At 43.8% G+C, this 22,113-nt stretch overlaps 1 protein-coding gene across 2 annotated transcripts in view; it reads right to left on the reverse strand.

Annotated features, from left to right (window-relative positions):
* SYTL5 (synaptotagmin like 5) overlaps positions 1-22,113 on the reverse strand; it is a 92,586-nt gene that overhangs the window by 64,729 nt on the left and 5,744 nt on the right. For both annotated transcript variants that reach the window (XM_019529113.1, XM_019529112.1), the window contains exon 2: positions 9,597-9,812. In XM_019529113.1, the coding sequence (XP_019384658.1) occupies positions 9,597-9,812 (216 nt within the window). The remainder of the gene's footprint in view (positions 1-9,596; positions 9,813-22,113) is intronic.

Raw genomic sequence — 22,113 nt, forward strand, 5'->3', positions numbered from 1 at the left:
GCTACGTCACCCTAACGTGACGGTAGGCGGCGCTAGGGAGCTCACGGCCGCCCCTAGACGCCCGCTCCCTCACAATGAGCACTGATGAAAGAACAGGTTAGGGACTATTTAGAAAAGCTGGACTTATAAAACTCCATGGAGCTGGGTGCAGTGCATCCGAGGGTGCTGATGGAGTTGACCGATGATATTGCAGAGTTGTTGCCCATTATCTTTGAAAACTCACAGCTCTTTGAAAACTCAGGGAAAGTCCCAGATGATTGGAAAAGGGGAAATAATAGTGCCTGTCTTTAAAAAAAGTGAAAAAAGAGGATCCGGGGAACTACAAATAAGTCAGCCTCACCTCAGTCCCTGGAGAAATCATGGAGCAGGCCCTCAAAAACTCCATTTCTAAGCACTTGGAGGAGAAGGCAGTGATTAGGAAGTTAACATGGATTCACCAAGCACAAGTCATGTCTGACCAATCTAATTGCCTTCTATCATGAGATAACTGGCTCTGTGGACGTAAGGAAAGCAGTGGCTATAATATAACTTGACATGTCCCACAGCATTCTTGCAAGCAAGCTGAGGAAGTATGGGGTTGGATGAATGGACTGTAAGGTGGATGGAACGCTGGCTGAATTGTCAGGCTCAACAGGCAGTAATCAAAGACTCAATGTCTAGCTGGCAGCTGATATCAAGTAGAGTGCCCCATGGTTGGTTCTGGGGCCAGTTGTGTTCAATATCTTCATTAATGACCTGAAAGATAGCATAGTGTGCATCCTCAACAAGTTTGTGGATGACACCAAACTGAGGAATATAGTCGGTACACTAGAGATTAGGGCTAGGATTCAGAGCGACCTAGAAAAACTGGAGGATTGGGCGAAAAGAAATCTCATTAGGTTCAACAAGGACAAGTGTAAAGCCCTGCACTTGAGACGGAACAATCTCATGCACCAGTACAGGCTGGGGACTGACTGGCTGGGCAGCAGTTCTGCAGAAAAGGACCTGGGGGTTACAATGGATGATCAGATGGATAAGTCAGCAGTGTGGCCTTGCTGCCAAGAAGGGTAGTGACATACTGGGCTACATTAGTAGGAGCATCGCCAGCAGATAAAGGCAAGAAATTATTCCAATTTATTCTGCACTGGTGAGGCCACATCTGGAGTCCTGTGTCCAGTTTTGGGTCCCCCACTATATAAAGGATATGGGCAAGTTGGAGAGAGTCCAGCAGAGTGTAATGAAAATGGTTAGGGGTCTAGGGCACATTACTTATGAGGAGAGGCTGAGGGAAGTGGGTGTATTTAGTCTGCAGAAGAGAAGACTAAGAGAGGATTTGATAGTAACCTTCAAGTACCTGAAGGCTGGTTCCAAAGAGGATGGAGCTAGACTGTGCACAGTGGTGGCAGATGACAGAACAAGGAGCAATAGTCTCAAGTTGCAGCAAGAGAGGTTAAGGTTGGATACGAGGAAAAACTTTCTCCCTAGGAGGGTGGTGAAGCACTGGAACAGGTTACCTACAGAGGTGGTGGAATCTCCATCCCTGGAAATTTTTAAGGCCTGGCTTGACAAAGCCCTGGCTGGAATGATCTAGTAGGGGATGGTCCTGCTTTGAGCAGGGGTTTGGACTCGATGACCTCCTGATGTCCCTTCCAACCCTAATTTTCTACAATTCTATGATTCTTTGATTCCAAATAAATAAACCTTAAAGCTGATTTGAACTGACATGTCTGAAGTGAACAAAACAAACCTCAAAAAACACCACACATCTATTGCATGAAATATAAATGGAAATCAAGTATTTCATTTCTCTGGCCAGATTCAGTGCCATCCATAGTGAGAAAAAATTATGAGCAGATAGTCATCAAAAGTGTCAGATTGAACAGGCTTCAATGGTCACTTTACATCTTTGTCTTTTCATCATCAGTGCTGGCTTCACATTTAGAAATATGAGTCAGAGTTAGCAGCCCTTGTTGTTAACAAGCTTATGCCTGACAGACTATGGGTGCATCTACACATGCGTTAATGAGCCTTTTCTAATGTGCATTACATTTAGTACCTCCAATGTGAGGGACTAAAGTAATGAGCATTATTAGGCTGTGCTTTTTTAGCGATCCTTAATGCACAGTAGACTATTTTACTGTGCATTAGGGTAATACCACTTTTTTACATGATGCTTTAATGTGCAGTAAAATAATCTACTGGGCATTAAAGTGCCCATGTAGACACACCCTATGTGTATAAAAATACTTCCATATGTACTATTCACTTTCTAATAAGACAACACCAAAAATCTAAGCTTCGTAGTTTAGATGCACCATTTATAAGTTGCCATCTATTTTTATGAACAATTTACAGACCAAAATTGTTTAGAATGGTTTCATCCTTCAGATTCATTTACCAACACTAACATTTTTATTCAAGGTGATATTAAATGAGTCCAGATTAAATGAACTCCAAAATATCTGCTTTGAAGTTTTAACTTAATAAATGCAACTGATTTTGAACCTAAAACTGAAGAGACAGATCTAAATATTTTTGTTCCCCGTCTGCTACTTTCATTCATTTATAACTATTATAGTATACCAGACAGTACATCAAACCAAAAGTATTCAGCATGCCTATTTAAAAAAACCAAAAAAATCCTAACTTCATAGATGAAACTATGGGGTGGGGAGGGGGAGCATTTCTTTCTCCTTCAGCTCTTGGCTATGTTGATTGCTTACATTCTTGCAGGTAAGTAGCTGCACTTGTAGTGATAAAACAATATCCTTTCCACTGCATTCTGTCAAAGCTATCTATTGATACATTCTCCAGGGCAGTAAAACAATAGAATGTATTAAAAAACCTTCAGTGAGCAACCAAACCAGGAACATTATAAACAAGCATTTCTACCCACTTGCCTGCTTTTGTCCCTATATTAACCAGCTAGGAAGATTTTCAAGAAAATTGTGCATGATGAGTTACATGTAGTGTAGTTTATTTGGAATTTCAAAAGAATCGCTGCATATGAGCTATTGAGCCATCTAGTGTAGTGACCTGAACAAAATGGTTCAATGGTGTGAACCATATTGCAGACTTTATGGCCCCAGATAATTCAGCCTGTATCTACAAAGTAAACTTACTGCTCATCAGCATCCTCAAGTATACTGGGCTGTGCCGATCACCTTCTACACCCAAATGCATAGGGGCTAAGTACCATGGCAATAGTTTAACTGGGCCTCTCACTGAACAGTGCTATGTCATCATGCCCGAAGCACCATACTTTCTGGTACTGGAGGCAACCTGTACATAGCAGCACAGTGTGTTTGAAACTAGCAGCCATGGTAAAATTTTATCCTATAAACGTGGTCCTATTTCTTCAGCTTCTGCCAGGTAGCAGACCCCTCAGACATCAAAATGAAAACTGATTTTTGTAGGGTGCCCTTGTCCAGAAGGTTAATTGATGTATCCAACAGTCTCATGCCAGGTGAGAATTTCATGATTATTAAAGTGTTCCTTAATTTTAGGAAGCTTCTTATGTTTCCATAGGAGAGTAAATGTGCACTTGAAGATACCAATTGGCTAACTGGAAATTTCCCACATGAATGTTTTCTTTTGATTGAAAATAAATTTCACAAAATTAACATGGGGAAAAAAATTTCAAAAAATATTAGTTTTGCAACAACAACAACAAAAAATTCCATTTTCCTTGTAGAAAAATCAAAATTAAACATTTCAATGTGGGGTTGAGTCAGCCTGAATCCAAACATTTTCATTTTTGTACTGAAATATTTTGTGCTGGATCAGTTCAAAATGAACCTGTGTTGAATATGCCAGAACACTGCATGGGTCTGGGCACCTCATGCACTACTCTTGCCCCTGAGCTGAACCATTTTGGTGCATCATATGACACATAACCCAAGCAGGAAGAGAACAGAGGTATGAAGTAGGTGAACTACATCTGCTGTGATGCACCATGACAGCTTAGGCAGACACAGTTTAACGCTGAACCAAAACAACCAAAGTGTTTTGATTGAACTAAAGAAAGTAAAACAACGTTTTGACATTTCTGAATCAAAATATTTTGGAAATCTGTCTCATCAAATTACGCTGTTCTGATGTTTCACTCTGGTTCAAACATCAGTTAGAATTCCCCACAAGATGGAGACATCCCTTTTTCAACCTTCTTAATTTATTCTGTAAAAGTAAATTATTGATACCCTCCTAGAACAAAACACATGTAACAAATCCTGGGTAAAGAAACAGAATTAATATTGGATTCCCTTCCCCTCCCACTGCTTAGATCCGTGGTTGTCAACCCAGGACTGGTGTACCCCTAGGGGTACTTAAAAAGGTCCCAGGGGGTACACAGACCGAATGTGGCCAATAAATGCTGCGTGCATGCACACAGCTGCAGTGAGTCATGCAGGCGACCAGGACAACTGCTGGGTCCAGCTGGTAGGTATGTTGTGAGGGAAGGGGTCAGAAGAGGGGGGAAAGGCAGAGGGGGCAGATCAAGGCCCCAGCGGTAGGGGAGGAATGGGGCTGGGGTAGAAGTTCCCCAACCCCCTCTCCCAGCACCACCGCTGCCTGCCCCAAGCACAGCGTGGCCCAGCCCTCACTGGGAACAGCCTAGCACCAGCATCTGCTCCAGCCAGCAGGGGCACCCTGCCCTGCCCTGCCCAGAACTGGCGGCACATGCCCCCATGCCTCCCCAGGGTGCGTGCACCAGTGGAAGCCTCCACCCCCTCCCCGCACCCCATCAGATGAGCAGTTTGTGGCTCTGTCCTGCGCTCTGCCCTGGTTGTGCACCCCACAACCCTCCCCCTTAAAAACAAGAAAAAAAAATATAAAGGGGTACCTGAGCTGGAACTGGGAGGGAGAAGGGGTATGCTTATTAAAAAAGGTTGAAAACCCCTGGCTTACATGCTGAAGGAAGAATGCATGCTGGGGACTAGAGGGAGGGAGGACTCCATATCAAGACTGAAGTCTGGGTGAAGTTCAGACTAAGTAGAAACTTTGGTTTATGGTAGTTCATTTTTGGCACATATGCCACAAATTAGCATGGCACCCTTCCCACGTGCTACTCTGAACCACTTCCTCTGCCTGATATCCTGTTCTGCTTTCAGCTCCCCATCCTCCCTACCCAATTTCCTCTCTGTTTTCTGCTTCTTACCTTGTGAGCCCTGCCTGATCATCTGCTTTGTCTTCTGTTTCCTGCCCTATCCACTGGTGTGCTGCCTGGTCCCTCTCTGATCTGCTGGGTGCCACACACAGGCTACCCATGACACTTGTGGCACTCATGGCACAGGGTGGCCACCACTGCACTAGGGTATGGTTTCTTATTTCTTATAAGCCCATCAGTTGACACGTACATGAGCTTCTTTTGGAGGGTTTGCTTCCACAGATCCCATTGTATAATATTCCCAGAATAAATTCATTATATTTGAGCAAAATAAAAAGAAATCTCCTAGTACTTTAATGAGAGACACTACCATAAAAATCACTGAGAAATCAAAAAAATTTTAAAAAGAGAGAAAGCAAACCCCACTAAGAATGGTAAAAAACATTTTATATTAAATTGGTTAAAATTCCCTAATTTTAGATTCACTCTATGCATCAGTAAATGATTAGAATTATTGAAATCATTTGCAGTTACTTAGAGACAGCACAGATATTTAAAAATGATGTTAAAAGTTCCCAGCTGCTGATCTGTAGTGCTATAGCAACTTGGATATCAAGGCATTTATCCTTAATAGAGCATTTAAGAAAATTAAAGAAGTTGGCCATACATGCATAATAAGAACTAATCAGAACCTCAAGATCTAAATTTAGCTTCCTGGCAAGTTCCTTACAGAATATGGCTTTCCACAAACTCAATAGCACCTATGGCCCACCTTTGAAAAGTACATAAATGATCTAAGGCTTTACTGACAAAATTTGAATAAGGAATTCACAGAACATGTTGTTGTCATTGTAAGCACCATAAAGTAAGAGAGTTAGAAACTCCTTCAGGGGCTACCATGGATCTGAACATGCAGATTCAGTTTATCCAGAAAGCAGTTAAATACTACTGTGAAACATTAATTATTTTACAGTATAACTGAAGAGTATGCTAGGCCATTTGTGGACAGGGTAGCAGAGCTAAGAATATTGAGGGCTACCTTATTTTTTTCCAGTTCCTGACTCCTAAGCACTTTACTTTACAATCTTTTTCTCCTTTGCTCAAGATGGGCACTCTCCAGAAACAGTGATGTAGTTAACTGTATTAATCTAAAGTCATGGAGAAGGCAGGGTAGATTTACACCTTACAGACTAGCCAAAGTAGATTTTACATATAAATAGCACAAGCTTTCATGAGCTGAGCTCACTTCATCAGATGCTCTGAAAGGACAATACTTTTTGGACTGCTCTAGAATGTAGTAGCGAAAATACTAACATGTACTTCCTCATCCCCACCAGTTGGATTAACACCAGTGCAGTTTTGGGGAAGCTTAAAGAATAGGAATCCAAACAAAGTGATACTTTGGGGAGATAAAACCACTTGTTAACTGAAAAAACAGATCCTGCTTGTTCAAATTTTTTCTCTTTTACAGGATATAAGATATAAGCCTCTCATCCCGTCATATTTTTTTTACTTAAACTGGTTGGATAGGGGAATAGTATAGTCTATCATTTCCTTTAAAATTGTAATTTTTTAAAAAATAATTTGAAGATGAATGACGTATATTCATAATCTACCTCATCCTTCTCCAGATTTTTTAACATTTTAATGAAAATTACTGCAAATTTTAAACAGTGCCAACATCTGTCATGAATTACAGGGCAAAGTACCTCTTTACTGCATTGCAAATGCATGGATGCCTGTGACAAATGGATAGGCAGGACTCAGAAGCGAAACCAGGGAGACCAAATACGAAAGAAAAGTGAAAATATCTAAAGAAAAAGATAGGAAGAAGCTGGCAGACAAAAGCTCAGATTTTATGGCTGCATGATTGATTATATTAGTGTATCTACTCAGATCAGACCTACAATACACTGAACTGTCAAGCAACAATGGAAAAGCACAATATTTTTTTCCAGGAAATATACTCAGTATCAGCACTACTTTACTGAGGGCAATTATAGCATGACAGGATTTCCACTGATTGAACAGAGTTGGCAACTGTTGATCCTCTGGATTATAGTGTATGTATAAGAGGTCTAGTCAGGTGCATGTTGAATATGGTTGTATGGAGCCCTGCAACCATCACACCTTTGATGCATATGCTTAGGCAAGTGTAAGGAGGAGTGGAGGTTGCCCAAGACCTGCCATCCCCACTTTAAACCATTGAGACCAAAGGCCAAACCGAATCCAGATGTTCAGTGCCTCAGTGGTTGTAGCTTCTGCCAGAGAGCAACAGATAAGAACTGCTGACTGCCTAACACCTCAGCGACAGCACGTTTCTGCCAGGGCAATGTCTCTTAGCCTTTCTACAAGACAGTAGGGACTAGGGTTTTGAGGAGCCCTAACTCTTTAGGTTTCATAGACACTGGGGCTAGAAGGGACCTCACAAGATCATCGGGTTCAGCCCCCTGCCCAAGGGGCAGGAAGTTAGCTGGGTCAAATGATCCCAGCAAGATAGGCATGCAAGTGTTTCTTGAAAGTGTCCAGAGTGGATGAAAATGGTGAACTACATTGGTAAGGATTAAGGGTATGTCTGTACCACGCTGGTAGCAACTTCTGGTGAGGACGTTCCCAAGCATGTCCTTCCCTTTCCTGCACCTCCCCACACCAAGGCCTTCATGTTCCAAACCTGGAAACACTCCTGTGCGGCAGCTCTGCAGCATTCCTCTACAGCTGCTCTCAAAATCTCAGCCTCCAGGATGTTTGAGAGCTGCTAGAGAGGGAAGCCTCCAAAGTAGGCTTACTGGCTTTTTTCCAAGTTGGGAGCATGCAGGTGGAAGCAGATAGATAGCATTTCTTGGGAATAACCCATCCAGTACATATCACTGCTATGGTGTAAATATACCCCAATGGTCTATCTTTGAGCAGCTCCTCAATAGCCTGTGATAGGTGTTGATGAACAGGTTCATTGTTTGTGAACAGATTTACACAGTACACTACTACTATCCCCAACATTATCCTAACTGGCAGTGAGCACCTTTGCTGGAAATTTCAGAGAAGCCAAGAATTAGAGGAACACAGAGATAAGGCTCCAGCTCTGACTCCAGACTGTCCTTCTCAGTCCTTCAGATGGTACCTTCCCTCAAAAAACTTGTATCATATAGGCACAGGAATCTTTGAATAGATGTTGTTCACACTATCACCGTCTAGGTGATAAACCATATTTTATTTTTCAAAACTGTAGAGTTTGTAACCTTCCCTGGGTGCTAAACAAAATTAACCTGGCTTAGGAAAGGGAAAAAAAAACTTTTGGAACAGAAACAAGCACACTGGAAAAAAAACATGAAAGAATTAAATCCCTTACATAGATGACTGCTGGAAAAAAGCAGTCAAGTTATTTCCCTTTGACTCCAGCTACGTGAACAAAGTTCCCCTTCATTTATGTTCCCACTTTCATCTCTCTGCCTTCCTCCTTGATCCAGGTTGACATAATTTAACCCTGTCCTTCAAATTCATTTCTTTCAAAAACCTGAAACCCTACTCTTCTGTGCAGAAGACTCACTGAATTAGATGAGTGAAAAACATAACAGAAACTATAACCCAAACTAACAGATAGAGGTATGAAAAGCTACAGCATTTTGTCATAGTGCTATAAAGTTTTATCTTCTACCTGTACACTAGCAGTTACAATGGTTAATCTCTTTGGACCAAGAATCATATGCCACCAGGAGCTACTTTTCACATTGAGAACATATAAATAGATACTATGTGCTTATAGTATGATGGCTGCTTCTTGCTGAACTTGAAACTCTATTAATTGCTGTAGTAAAAATGTAAAATAATGCATAAGGTTGTTTAAAATTGCTGGAATTATGTAAGGATACTGCAATGCTGTACCAAAAGACATGCTGTAAAATCTGAAGTTCAAATGCAAATCTTTATAACAGTGGCACCATTGAGAGTTGCTTAGCAATATTTGCTACTTTATCCTATGTTCTAGGAGTTGGTAAAATAAAAGTTAACATGCCCTGTACTTTTGACAAAATACAGTTTAATTCAGAACTAACTCTGGAGGCAGGAGACAAAGTGTTAAAACCTTTTTTAAAGTGGAGGTGTTAAAATGCTGCTACATGAAAGCAAAGATAAAAGCCGTGCTAAAAAAGTGACTTAACTTCTATTTTTGCATTTCTTTCTTTCCTACAAATTCACATATCACAATAGATTGGATCCATTGCCTTCCATTAGTTTTAGTTTTCATACCATTCAATTATTAGAATGTGTCTTAATTAAGAGTAAATGCAACTGGATGAATTTCAAAACAATGAAAAATTTCATGAATGACCTGCAACAAGAAAACTAGTTGGTGCTACAGAAATTACGTTTAAATAAATATTGTTGAGAATCAAAGGCACCAAATAACTTACCCCTCCCCCACCAATGTGTCCTACATGTTGAGCGATAAAGTGGCAGCAGTGGCATAACAATTCACATAAATAGTCTCCAATTTATTTACCAAACCCTCAAAACTTACGCAATCTTGTCACACACTGCGCACCTCCAGCTCCCATCAATTCCCATGACACGGCACTTGCTGCAAACTCTGAGTCTGCATGTTTGGCACAAGTCCCCCCTGTCGAAGATTAAGCCCAGGTTTTTCTGACAACGAACACAGATCCTGCTGCTCTCTTGCTGGCGGTGACGGTTTCCACCTTTCCTTTTCACTTCTAACAGCTCGTTTTTCAGTTTCCTAGGAGCAAACAAAGAAGAAACTTTAATTTTGAGATCCTACATTTCAGGTTCTCAGTATTTTGTGGCAACATTTTTACCTTAAGAGGCAGACGCAACACACACAAAAAATAAAACCTGTTAGTTGTGGGTTGAGTGGAGCTACTGACTGATTAAGCAGTTCTTATATCTGTTTGCCAGCTCATCCCCCTTTCCCCCCATTATTTAAACCCATATTTAAACCCATTATAGTTTGATATTGCTTGAGAGTGGGGAAGTTTGCTCATGTTGCAACACCAACATAGAAATTACTTTCCCAGGTTTCTGGGTGAGGGCTCAACCCAGGATAATCAATTTGTGTAAATCCCCTAAGGTGAACTTGGCCCTTGTTGCTGCCATCTGGTGCCTGGCAGAACGGTTACACCTATTTTGCTGCAACTTCAAGCCATTGGACTCTGTCATCCTCTCTGCAGTCTCTTTATGGCAGCCCTTCAAGTACCTGAATACTTCTATCATGTCCCCTCTTAAGTGCCTTTTCTGCAAATTGCACAGGAAGAAGAAAAGCAAAGCAGAATGCATTTAGGTGAAGATGAAAGGTGAAAGATGCAGCACCAATATAATGGTGGAGATTTATGATAGGTCACCAAATCAGAAGGAGGAGGTACATGAGGCACTCTTCAAGCTTCTGGATAGATTTGTCACCTACTTGAACAGTGCCTCACCCACCTCCTCTTTCTGACTTGGTGGCCTATCATAAATCTCCACCGTTATATTGGTGCTGTATCTTTCACCTGCCATCTTCACCCAAATGCATTCTGTTTTGCTTTTCTTCCTCTTCCTGAACCAGAGAACTACTGTACGTGTTTTTGACATGCAAGGCAACACCACTACCTTTTTTCTCAACCCTGTCCTTCCAAAACAGCATGTACCCCTCCATGTTGGCATTCCAGTCATAAAAGTCTCTACAATGCCAATCAGGTCATAGTCCTTTTCACAGGCTGCAGCTTCCAGCTCATCTTGTTTATAACCCACATTTTTCACATTTGTATAGGTTCTTCGGATGCATTTTGCGTCTTAATCTATTCGCTTCTTTTCTGAGTTACTTGTTGCTGGGCTGTAGCTTTCTGGCCCTTTCCCGAAGTTGAGTTGCTTTCCTCTTCAAGTCCTTTCTCCTCTGGACACCATGCTCTGTTGCTGGAGGGTTTTGATCACTATCCCCCTGATTCCTAGTTTAAGCCCTCCCTTGCTAGGTTGGCCACACAACACCCGAAAAACCTCTTCCCTGTTCTCATCAGATGGAGCCCATCTCTTGATAGCCGCCCTCCTCCTCCCAAGAACATCTGCCCATTGTCAAACAAGCCAAAGTCTTCACATTGACACCACTGTCTCAGCAACTCATTCTTTTCCATGATACAATGGTCCCTGCCTGGACCCCTGCCTTTCACAGAAAGAATCAATGCCAAAAGCCTCACAGTCACCTCTGTCTGCTCTGCTCAGTGTCATTCCTGGCAGTATCATTGGTGCCAACACAAACAAGCAGGAAGGTGTAGTGGCCCAAAGGATGGATGATGTTTAACAGTCTCTCCAAGATGTCCTGAATTTGGGCTCCAGGCAGGCAGAACACCTACTGGGCCCCCGAACCCAGACAACAAACTGGTACCTCTATCCTCTGCAAAGGGAGTCATCAACCACCACCACTCTTTTCTTTTTACTTCTTGGTGCAGTGGTCTGAGAGCTTTTGTCCTTGAGGCCTTGCACTCTAGGCTGCTAACTCCTCTGCAGTTATGCATTAGAAATCATTAACTTTAACATCTTCATGTAAATTACACTTCACTTTCAAAATGTAAGTTTGAAAGTTTAAATCTCTGCATAGTTCCATGTTGCATTCGCTAAAGTAGCAGCTGTAGCTCCTGTATTAGAAGAACCTGATTAAAAGGTGAATACTGCAGAGAAAATCCAAACAAAAAGAGGCTCTTAACATGCCCTACTTGGAGAACATGATTTTCCTAGAGATGCTTCCAGTTTTGTCACTACTGGCATTTATCAGTTAAAAGGTGAGGCTGAGTCTTTCCTGCATCTTTGGCTTTGTTTTACTTTTTTACCCTGTAGTTTTCTGATAATTTAAATGCCACTTTCTACAGCTGCATAGTGTTCCAGGTGCTTTATACATTCAAGTGTTATTTGTGTAGTACTCTGCAATTATAATGCCTTCTAACTGCTCCATGCTTTCAATGAAAAAGTGGTTTTTGACATGTCAACTTTATACTGTATGTATCCAAATCTAAGATGACCCTGAGTTTAAGTATCATAATTAGGTTCTAGACATGGAAAATGTATAAATCTGTTATAATTTTCCATGCATAGAAACTAATTTTGAGGGTCATCTTAAATTCATGCCCCTTCTCCCCACTACTGCAGTGGGTAAAGGAGTGGCGGGGCAACATGGTGGAGGAGAGGCAGAGGGCAGGGAAGACAAGTAGCCCGACCACTGCCTCTTGCCTTTTCTCCCCCTCACAACGTGCTCCTTTGGTGCCTGTATACCCCATGCCTTCCTCCTCTCTGCAGTGTCTATGCTACCTAGCACCTATTCCCCCTACCACCACCACTTAGCCCTCTGTGGTGCCTGAACCCCATCACTTGACCCCCAGGGACCTGATCCCCACCATCCACGGTGCTGACCCCTCCCTTCAAGTGCCTGTACCCCCTGGCACCTGTCCATGCCACCACCTGCTCCCCCTCCAGTGCCTGCTCCCTTGTGTCTGCCCCCCATCTCAGCCCATGCCTGCAGTGCCTATACCCCCTGGTATCTGTCCACTCCCCACTTGCCTACTCACACCTGTGCCCTCTGCTTGTCCCCAGCCTCATAGAGGTGGGAGGGAAGCAGAAGCTGCAGGAGGGGCAAATGGGGGGACAGTGGCTGCAGCTCTAGCTCTGACCCTAGGTTCAAGGGTGAACTCGGAGCCACAGCCTCCACATCTCGCCTCCATTTGTACTCAAATGTAGGACAAAGGACTTTTTTCCCCTCATGGTAACAGGGAAAAAACCTTATCTTGGATTTTACTAAATATGGTGAATACCTCAGGAAGTCTATCAGTTTATTTAGTGGTACAAGAAACAATTAATTCCACTCGCAGGAAAAACAAAAACATCGCCCCCTCCCATATAAAAGGCAAAAAGACTGTCAGAGACTGTCAGTGAAAAAATGGCTTCTCAGATGCAGCATTCATGCTCTCTCCAACTTATATGCAAGTCACTTTGAAAGTATGCTAGCCAAGTCTAATTTTACTGATGTCTTGCTATCAAACCTAACAAGGTATAACTGGACATACTTGAAATACAAATTTTTCAACTGATTTTTGACACAGAAATGTTTTTTCCTCTCCTTCAGGGAAAGGCAATAGCTAGGGAGAAAAACACAATCACAATTCATAGATCTTGTAAAAAGAAATGAACAGCCTTCCAGACTGCTTTTAGTAAGTCATGCCTTATATGTTAACTCTAATGTAAAGGGAATGTTCTTTTGGGGAAGCTGCTTTACTAACAACCAGTGTTCTTTCAGAGACCATACGTATCTGATTCTTTGTAGCTGCAGTAACAATAGGGTTTAATAAAGCCATCACAGGGAACACTGCCTAGAGGCTTGACTTTTTCAAGCTGGGAAGTATCTGGAATTCTGGATATTGCCATTTCCTCCAGCTCATTCGTTTCATATAAATTCTCTTTAATAACCTGAATTAGCAAGTATTAGTCACATCTTTCAGGTCCTTTTAAGATGGCTTGCTTTGGTATCCCAAAGCTTTGCTTTCAAATGAAGCTCTGTAAACCCTTTCCATTAGAAATGTGCAAATTTTCTTTTGCTTTTCCATCCTAATCAGGGATTATCTGGCATACTAGCATACCCACTCAAAATTAGCAGATGTGCAATCTCTGACACTCAAGACATGTCATAAAATTTTGTTCAGCATTGCTAGGGTCTCTTCAATAACGCTGAAGGGACCTACAAAATTCAGTTCATATTTCTTTTAGTACTTGAAAGCTTGTACCCAACATACCTGTCTTAGTCCTATGCAGTGGTTCTCTTGTTCATTGATTAAGAAGTTTGCACCCTACCTTGTGTTTAATATAGGAATAGGAGCCTGAAAAGTCATTGGGGTTTGGGTTTTTTTGGTGTTGGGGGTCTTTAACTGTTTTAAATCTATTTTGTTTTTCATTCTAAAATTAAAGATCAGGAAATGTCAATTCAGGTGTTCCCCAACGCCCAAAGGGCTTGATGTGGGAATTCAAAAGGTGCATAGTTTTACCCCTCAGACTTTATTTGAAGGATTGGGAATGTTAAAACTTTAGCAAAGGTTTCATTTTCCAAGAAATTTAATTAAGCGTCTCAAAAAGTACTAAAAAGAAACTGTGCCTATATCTTCCAATAATTCCAAGACTTTATCAAAAATGAATTCTTGACTGATGCAAGAGGCAAGAATATTTTTTGGAGTGATATCTTTTCCTGGACCACTTTAGAGAGATTTTAGACAAGCTTTCAAACTATGTAGTCTTTTTCAGGTTGACTGATGACATTTAATATGCCAAGGCTGCTACTCCTAGGGCACGTCTACACATGATGCTGTCACTATAGCAACGTGCTACAACAACATAGCATCTGCGGGCGTCTACAGGTGGCCAGCAGCTACTTCGCTGTAGCGATGCACTGCCCCAGTATAATGCGCTGTGAAGTAGCTGCTAAATGCTAAAAATAACTGCGCGCCATGCATATGGTGCAGCACAGGCTGTTACTGTGCTATGATTTAGTACTTCCAAAAGGAAATAGTAAAACATGGCACAGTAATGACGTCACCATAGCACTATGTGTAAACATGCTCTTACAGATTTTTTTTTCAATGTGGTACTATTTTAAACGCTTTTTTGAAACCCAGGTAAAATAAATTTGCACAAAGCTTCACCACTCGATTAAAAAAAACACACCACCACACACACATGCACATACATATATGCTGTTTGACATTCCTTTTGTGATTCCTTGTAGTTTATTCACTTGAACCACTGACTGACTGTAACAAAATGTGCTCAGATTTCAGAATATGAAGAATTAAGTGTTCCAAGGGTCAGAGAGAGTAGGAGGCAGCAGATGAGTCATCTGAAAATAATCCATCACCATAACAGCCCAAACAACCACTGTATCACTGAGCCAGGGAATACTGAAAAAGGATCATGAGTATAATACATACCATATTTACTCAAATCCAAGGCGAATTCTCCCCTACCGCCCCCCCCCCCCATTCAACATAAGGAAAATAAGTTTTTGTCTTGGAATGAAGTACAAGAGTGGAAGGGGAGGGCGGAGGGCAGTTGGCTACTGAAGCTCCAACTCTTGGCCCTGAGCCCTGGTTGGGGCCAGTCAGAGCTGCAGAAACTGCCTGCCATCCCCTGAACCCATAGTCTCTGTTCCTCCCTCCTCCTCCTCCCCCTCAGGGCCACAGGCTACAGAGGGTAGGCAGGAGTAGAGGCGTCAGGGGTGCAGGCATTGCCAAAGAAGGGCAGGCTGCAGGGGACAAGTAGTAGGGGCTGCCTGTTCACCACCCCTCCTGACCCCCTGTTTCTGCTTTCCCTGCTACAACTGTGAGAGGGGACAAATCGAAAACAACTCTCCAATAATTCAATTCTATACATGGAAAATTACAAATTTATAAATTTTCCATACATCTAATTTTACTGGGGGGCTTGCCTTAAATTCTAAGTCATCATGGATTTGTAAATATGGTAAAAGGAAAGAACTCATTGCCTTCCCTTGTAGCTGAAGCACAGGAGTCAGGATTTCTTAAGGACTAAAGCAGCGTACAAAGCTTTGCAGTTAGATTGGAAAAGAGAAGATTAGCCTGGAGAAGAGAAGACTGAGAGGGGATTTGATAACACTCTTTAAATACCTGAAGGGCAATTATAGAGAATGGAGACATGCTATTTTCTCTGGCCATAGGAAACAGGGACTAGAAGTAATGGCTTCAAGATACAGCAGAGGAAATTTAGGTTGCAGATTAGGAGAAAATTTCTGACTATAAGGGCTCTCAAGCATTTAAAAAGTCTACCTAGAGAAGTTGTGGAAGTCATCCCCCCCCGCCAGGGCTCAGTCCTTGGACCGGTGCTGTTCAACATCTTCATTAGCGAACTGGACAAGGGTGTGAAGAGCACCCTGTTCAAATTCACTGATGACACCAAGCTGTGGGGTAAAGTGAATACACCAGCAGGCAGGGACCACATCCAGGCAGACCTGGATAGGTTAGAGAAGTGGGCGGATCTGAACAGGATGCGGTTCAACAAGGACAAGTGCAGGGTGCTGCACCTGGGGAGATGGAACCAGCATTATGGTTATAGGTTAGGGGCTGACCCTCTCAGCAGCACAGAGGCAGAGAGGGATCTTGGAGTCACGATTGACTCCAGGATGAATATGAGTTGCCAATGTGATGAAGCAATAGGCAGAGCCAACTGCACCCTGTCAAGCATCAACAGGGGCATCACTATCCAGAGAGGTCCAGAGAGGTCTTGCTCCCCCTCTGTGCGGCACTGGTCAGGCTGTAGCTGGAGTACTGTGTCCAGTTCTGGGCACCGCACTTCAAGAGAGATGTGGAGAACCTAGAGAGGGTCCACAGGAGGCCACTCGTATGGTTGGGGGCCTCTGTGGCCAGCCCTATGAGGAGAGGCTGAGGGACCTGAATCTCTTCAGTCTCCATAAGAAGAGACTGAGGGGGGATCTTGTGGCTGCCTACAACCTTATCAGGGGCCACCAACAGGGACTCGGGGAAAGTCTGTTCACCACGGCCCCCCTTGGAGTCACTAGGAACAGTGGCCACAAGCTGAGGAAGGATAGGTTTAGGTTGGATATTAGGAAGAACTACTTCACGGTAAGGGTGGCCAGAGCCTGGAATAGGCTTCCCAGAGAGGTGGTGCTCTCACCTTCTCTGGAGATCTTCAAGAGGAGACTGGATAGGCACCTGTCTTATGACCCCTACCACCCTCAGTGCTCCTTCCTGCCCATGGCAGGGGGTCGGACTAGATGATCTGTCTAGGTCCCTTCCCACTCATGGATTCTATGATCCACAACTTTGTGGAAGTTTTCAAAAGCAGCATGGACAGACACTTGGCTAGAGTGGTTAGTCAGGTATGATCCCACCTTGAGCAGTGGATTGACTTAGAAGACTTCATGAAGCCCTTTCCATCCCTACTTTCCTATGATCCATGATCCAGTTGGACACATGTTTAGTCACAAATAGTAAAAAGGAATAAAAAACTTGACCAAAGCATTTTCTAGAGCCACAACAAGAGAACTCTAATTCAGCAGAATCTAATTTATGCAAACCACCAGGGGAAAATATCCTACAATAATTCTCTCCAGATATTCTTCCAAATTCTAATTTATGTATATTAGTATCCTAAAAGGAGAAAACTAGTAACTACTCTCCCTCATCTAATTGTTTGCATACCAAATATTTAGCTATTCTTTTAAATGCAAATGACTAAAAAAAAGCTATGCTTCAGAGAGATATACCAATTTAGAGTTACCATATTTCCAGGTCCAAAAAAGAAGAGACCTGTCATATGGAGGGGGGGAGGGAATATGATAGTTGGAGAGGCAGTGATATGTCAGTGCCCTGCCCCTGCCCATTCTGTTACCCCTTACTGACAAGCCACTCCCCCAGCCCTGCTGCTGCCCCTCACTCCAGATCCACCGACTTCAGCCTTGCCAGTGCCCCTCACTCCCAAACAGCAGAACCATGCCCCCACCCCTTGCTGATGCCCCTCACTCCCAACCCACAGGCCATGCACACCCATCCCATCTCCCATGCCCCTCACTCCTAACCCACACCCTTGTCCTCCCAGCCCTGCTGGTGCCCCTCGCTCCCAACCTGCCACCTGCCCTGCTGGTGCCCCTTACTCCCAACCAGCCACCCCCTGCCCCCAGCCCTGCTGGTGCCCCTCAGTCCCAACCTGCTCCCCTTATACCCTGCCTTGCCAGTGCCCCTCATTGCCAACCTGCCACCCCTGTCCCCTGCCCTGTCAGTAGCCCTCGCCCCTCAACCCCTTCCCCTTGCCCCTGCCCCCCACCCTGCTGGTGCCCCTCACTCCTGACCCTCTACCCCTGACCTCCCCTACCCTGCTGGTGCCCCTCACTTCCAACCCGCAGCCCCTGCTCCCCCAGCCCTGCTGAAGTAGCTCCCACACTGCACGCGCTCTCTCTCTCTACCCGGCTTGCTAGAGTCCGCACTGGGAACACATGACACCCGACAGCCAATCACCTTGCCCCCTGCTCCAAGCTGGAAATAGCCAGCCAGGGACTGCAGAAAACCCAGACATTTTGCTCTTATTTTAAAAATGCACCCAGACACAGCACAGAGGTCCAAAAAAGAGGACATGTCTGGGAAAACCCGGACATATGGTAACCCTATACAAATTGCACAGGAAATGCTTTGCATTCCTTGTACCCAGTATCTTAAAAACAGAATTCAAGTAGTTAATAACCTTTCTAAATAGAGCATGAAAAAAAAAAAATCAAGGAACATGCCTTCATAAAATATCAAAGCAGAAGACAGAAGTAGACTTAGCTTAAGAGCAAATTTAATAAATGACTAAGAGGCCAAGGGCTAAGATTCTAGATAAATGGCCATGTCCTAAGTAATTCTACAAACATGAGATATTGTAAAACCATCTTTCAATATAATACTGACTGGGAAGCAGGAATTACAGTCTCAAAAGAAATAAGTTAGAGTCAGTGCTAGTCCACATAAACCTGGTAGAAGAGATAAAACCAATTCAGAATGCCCATGCCTCCAACACATTCTTTATTACTTCCCTCTGTTTACTTCCTCACAATTTGGGATTCAAAGGCTAAGGACAGAAGTTACACATAAACCAGTGTAAGTGATCTGTAACAGAAGAGAATTTGAGAGAACATAAACCTCTTTCAAAGTGGCTGAAACGAGTTTATCCTGGATGGATATAGTATCAGACTTAACTGATTTAGGTGGAATTGGTTTACTAAACTTCTGTCCCATAACCCCTCCAGATTCAAGTTAATTCACAGTCCTTCGATATCGCAGGATGCTTTGTACCTTCCTCACAACCCCCGCTCACAGCCTTGGCCCAAGCTGTCTGCTCCAGTCAAGCGGGGAAGCGTGCTCTAATGTGCGCCAGCTTCTGGTTTGGGCCACTACAAACATGTGGCTGCATTTCTGGAATCAAAAGTGAGTATCTGTTCATTTGTTTATTGGTTCAGTCTACGCAGCTTAGATTAACTTGCAAAGATTGAATCAATTCAGCCTCAGGCTTTTTGACTGTCTGTACTTAGCTAAGAAAAGTTGTTCCCAGGAATATGGTCTCCAAATTGTTCTAAAGCCCTTGTAGTACTGAAAAGACCTGTACCATGATATAATCAGATTTTTCTTGCTATCATACTCAGGTCACGGAGCATTTATTTATACTACAACTTAGAAAACAGGGAGAGATTGCTACACTTGGACATAGAGAATGCATCCAAATCAGCGTGGATGTTTGATTCCTCAAGGAAAACTAGCTGCAGCACACCTTGAGCCACTGTTACTTGTCCCCTGGGAATGCCCATGCCCAGCATGCTATGTGGTGCAGCAAGTTGCCCTGGCTGGGGTAGGGGAGGCTGGGGCTAGTATTGGGCTGGCCCCAGCAGCCTTACCTGGGGTCATGGGGGTCTCCCAGTGATCCTGCTGTGCTGAGCCTGGCCAAGAGCCACAGTGCAGCTCTGGGTGGCCCAGCTCCACTTTTGAGTGGCAAACGCTGCCTGTGTGTGTGCTGCTCCGCCTTTTTTCCTCCACAGGCTTTTTTTACCCCTATATCCAGGAGTCAAAAAAACTTGCAAAAAAATAAAGCGCATACCAGAGCGGTGCATACACAGGCAGAACTCCCTTGCAGCATGGAGAACATCTAAATGTGCGGTATGTTGCACCACAGACTTGTGTGCACTCATCTGGACATGACCAGAGGTCACATCCACACATACAGGCATGTGCACTTGTAGCAGCTCAAACAGCAGCAGCATAAATGTGTGCCAGAGATTTCTGCCTCAGCACACATGCCTGAACATGCACTTTGGTGTGGGACAAATTGTGCCACTTGGAGCAAACTGACCCTTCCCAGCTCCTCCTGAATCTTCAGCCAGCAGGAACTAGAGGCTGGGGCCAGCACCTATGCTGGTCTCGGCAGTATTAAAAGCTACCCTGGTGAGCAGCTCAAGATACTTGCCCTCAGGAGCTTCTGAGGCTGAGACAGTTGGTATCTGGGGACACTAGCTGAAGCAGCCCTAACCTAGGGTGGTCCTGCACCCTCTACCCACTGCCGCAGTATGGCAGTGGGGGCTGCTACTTGGCTATGACCTGCTGCCACATGAGACAGCATCCATTGCTGTGAACCTGTGGCCCTATGGCTGCGTACCTGCCAGAGCCAGACAGGAACCATACAGCTGCCCGGGCTCTGGTATGGGCACTGCAGCAGAGCTGCCTGCACCTCCGGGCCAGCTTCCGGTGGCTACACAGTTGGCCTTTGGCTGTGTGACAGGGGGCAATCCCTGGGCCTGTCCAATGTTGGTCTGACCCTCTGTTTCTGGGCTAACTACCCACCTTTCTCTCCTACCACACCTTGATGGAACAATAATTATGATGTTACTCAGGTGGGAGGCTGCCCATTTACTACCCTGACACCAGGGGTCACTATCCACCGCTCCAAACCTCCCCTACATGGTGGCCCAGGCATTGCAGATGGTATGTAAAGACTAGCACTTTTAATTCTGATTTGGCCTTGAGTGCCTCCCAGCCCTGGGTACCTTGTCAACTCCTGGAACCTCATTAGCCCTGTAAACAGTCTATCTGGCAGCCCCACATTCCTGGGTAGCTCTTCTCTGCAGGAGCTCCTTCCCCTGGCAGCTTGCCAGAGAACTAACTCCTGCCAGCCTCAGCACTGTGGTTTATATGTGCCCAGAGCCCTAGCTCCTTCCGGTCAGCTGACCAGCCTGTGTGGTTGGGCTTTTAACCCCTGCCCTCCTGGTACTTGATGTTCCTAAAGACTCTGGTCTTAAAGAGGCCACCCTGCCTCCTAGTAGCAGGGCTAGGATTCCATGTTACAGGGCAGCACTGCTCTCATGTCTTCTGGTATCCCTGCTCTGCCATTTGGGCAGCTATTGCCCAAAGGATGTGCTCCTTGTGGTGGCCTGCTTCAAACTGTCAAAGCATGTCCTCCTGGCCCCAAATAACCAGGTGAGCCACCTTGTCTGCCCTCCAGCTGGGTCCCCAGTGCTGGCCCTGGCTTGCCTTCCCAGCAGGGATCCTAGTGTTCCTGGTTTAAAAAATTGCAAATTCTCTGATAAAAAACCTCCAAAATTCCCAAAATCCGTGTTCTTCCACAATTAAAATGTAATGCCACTATACATAGAGAGATCAGTTCAGCAATGTTTTATTGATATATTTACAAATGTAAAGCAATTTGGAAGCCTACCAGGGACACTATTATGGCATGGCACTATTATGGGATGTATAGCATGGCAGGAGACGTGATTGTGTGATTATATGCATTAGATCCAATCACACTTTCACCTGCACATGTAGAGAAGGTTATAGGAACACAGCAAGTCACAGCCAGGAAATGAGTTCCAGAGTTCCTTTTTCAAAAAAAAAAAAAAAAGAACAGCAAAGAGAGAGGATGGAAACAGCTCTGCCCTAATTCTCCCCTCCCCATTTTAGAGTACTACTCTTAATGTACTTTCTCTGGAACTTTAGAATTCCTCCCAAGAGAGAATGAAGCTGAAAAGAGAAGGAAAAAAGCCCCTATTATATAGTACACAATTGCAATACAGAACTTTTCACTGAAGGAATTTTTTGAAACACCATAAATTATGTTAGCAGGTTGAAAACCTCTCTGGGCTACAAATGGCTGGCTTCTTACTATGTTTTCCTACGATCAATTGTACCCATTATAAGAGCAGCCGAATGAGTCACTGTCACAACAGTTATTAATTAGTTTACAAATGGAGGATCCTTCATCTTTAAGCAGAATGGATAACAGCAGAAGCATCTGCTTTTCTGGTACTGGAGATGGTAACTATTTTTACATTTGAAGTTTCTTGTTTCAAACAGTAATGAATTAAATGGAGCAATTTACTTGTCAGATGTGATAGCTGCCAAACAAGCAGCCTGCACTCCTCCCAAGCACGTATCATAAGCAATATGTTATCCCATAAAATATATTTTCTTTAGAGAACAATCTATAAAGTCTTGCAAAAATGTGTACAATATACCTAATGC

Source organism: Crocodylus porosus, unplaced genomic scaffold, assembly GCF_001723895.1.
Source record: "Crocodylus porosus isolate Cpor-Errol unplaced genomic scaffold, CroPor_comp1, whole genome shotgun sequence".
Classification (NCBI taxonomy): Eukaryota; Metazoa; Chordata; order Crocodylia; family Crocodylidae; genus Crocodylus; species Crocodylus porosus.